The sequence below is a fragment of the Egretta garzetta genome, unplaced genomic scaffold, assembly GCF_000687185.1.
Source record: "Egretta garzetta isolate BGI_Z169 unplaced genomic scaffold, ASM68718v1 scaffold135, whole genome shotgun sequence".
Taxonomy (NCBI): domain Eukaryota; kingdom Metazoa; phylum Chordata; class Aves; order Pelecaniformes; family Ardeidae; genus Egretta; species Egretta garzetta.
In genome coordinates, this window is record NW_009259594.1 from 1,555,754 (window position 1) to 1,557,117 (window position 1,364).

Below are 1,364 nucleotides of genomic sequence, written 5' to 3' on the forward strand. Positions count from 1 at the left end.
CCCCCCATAGCCACCAGTTCCCATGGCAGCAGGGAAAGCTTTTCCCTGCATGGTGCTGCACCCCGCATCCACCCCTCCCGGCCCCCAGCTCCCACCCCTCTCCCCAACCCCAGGCACCCACAGCCCCTTTCCCCAACATCTGACAAAGCCCAGCCCTCTGCATCCCAATGCCCCTGGGCTCCAAAAGCCCAATAGTCCCAGACCCCCAGCACCCCAGTGCCTCCAGACCCAGTTTTTCCCCCCACACTGATGCTCCCAGACACCCCAGATCTCTAGCATCCTGCACTCCAACACCCCACATAGCATCCCCAGATACAACCCAATATTTCTGATACACCTCCACCCCAGTGCCCCAACATTCCCAAACAGCCCAACACCCAGACACCCTCACTTCCCCAGCTCCCTAATGCCCCCAGACATCCTCCCACACCCTAATGCCCGCCCCCCCCTCCCTCCCCCCCCAATGCCCCAAAACACACTTATCCTTCCAAACCTCCCCCAGGCACCCTGCAGCCCCCGGGACGGGAGGCGAGGTGCACGTCCACCACAACATCCCCATCCCATTGCAACCCCATCCCCACCCCTGTCCCCATCCCACCTCCCCTGGTCAGGTCGATGATGCCCAGGGCATGGAGTAGCTTGAGGCTGGAGCAGAGCAGCAGGATGATGCCCACCATTTGCAGCCCCTGTGGGTCCCAGGGCGCCCCAGCAACCGGCATCCCCCAGACGCGCAGCCCCAGCAGGCGGCGGGTCCGGTAGCAACAGACCCAGCGCGGGAGGAGAGGGGAGGGCAGGGGAGGAGAGACCCGCCTCGGCCCTCCCTCTTCCCGCCCCGGCACCCTGCGGGTCCCTCGGGGCACCCAGGCTGCAGGGGAGGGGAAAGCCCGTGCTTGTGCCCGAGGGACTTAAGGGCCAGCTCTCACTCCAGGTCCCTCGGGGCGCCCCGCTGTTGTCACCCACACAGCCTGGCACGGGCACCCCACAGCCCTAAAAAGCCGCAGAGGGGTGCAGAGCTGGCAGCAATGGGTGCGTGGAGGGGGGGGGGCTTAAGACAGTGCTGCCACCCATCCCAGGGACCAGCCCTGTCCAGGACAGCCCCTCTACCCCATCCCAGACCACCAAACCTGTCCCCCGGCAGTGCTCCCACCCCGCACGCACCCACAGTACAGCACGAGGAACCCCCTGCCTCGGAGCTCAGCCTTGCCCACCCATCGCCTCCATGGACATCTGCCACCCACACCTCTTCCCTCTTCACCTCCTGTGGGAACACCCGCACCCCTCCACACCAGCAAGTAAGTCACAGCCACATGCGAGATCCATGGCACGTGGAGGAGCCGCAGCTGGGGGCTGCCAGCCCTGGGTAC

General features: G+C 65.7%; 1 protein-coding gene across 1 annotated transcript in view; it reads right to left on the bottom strand.

Annotated features, from left to right (window-relative positions):
* KCNIP2 (potassium voltage-gated channel interacting protein 2) overlaps window positions 1-719 on the bottom strand; it is a 13,907-nt gene extending 13,188 nt beyond the window's left edge. Inside the window, exon 1 of the mRNA XM_035893653.1 lies at window positions 599-719. Within this exon, the coding sequence (XP_035749546.1) occupies window positions 599-719 (121 nt within the window). The remainder of the gene's footprint in view (window positions 1-598) is intronic.
* Between the last annotated feature and the right edge of the window lie 645 nt (window positions 720-1,364).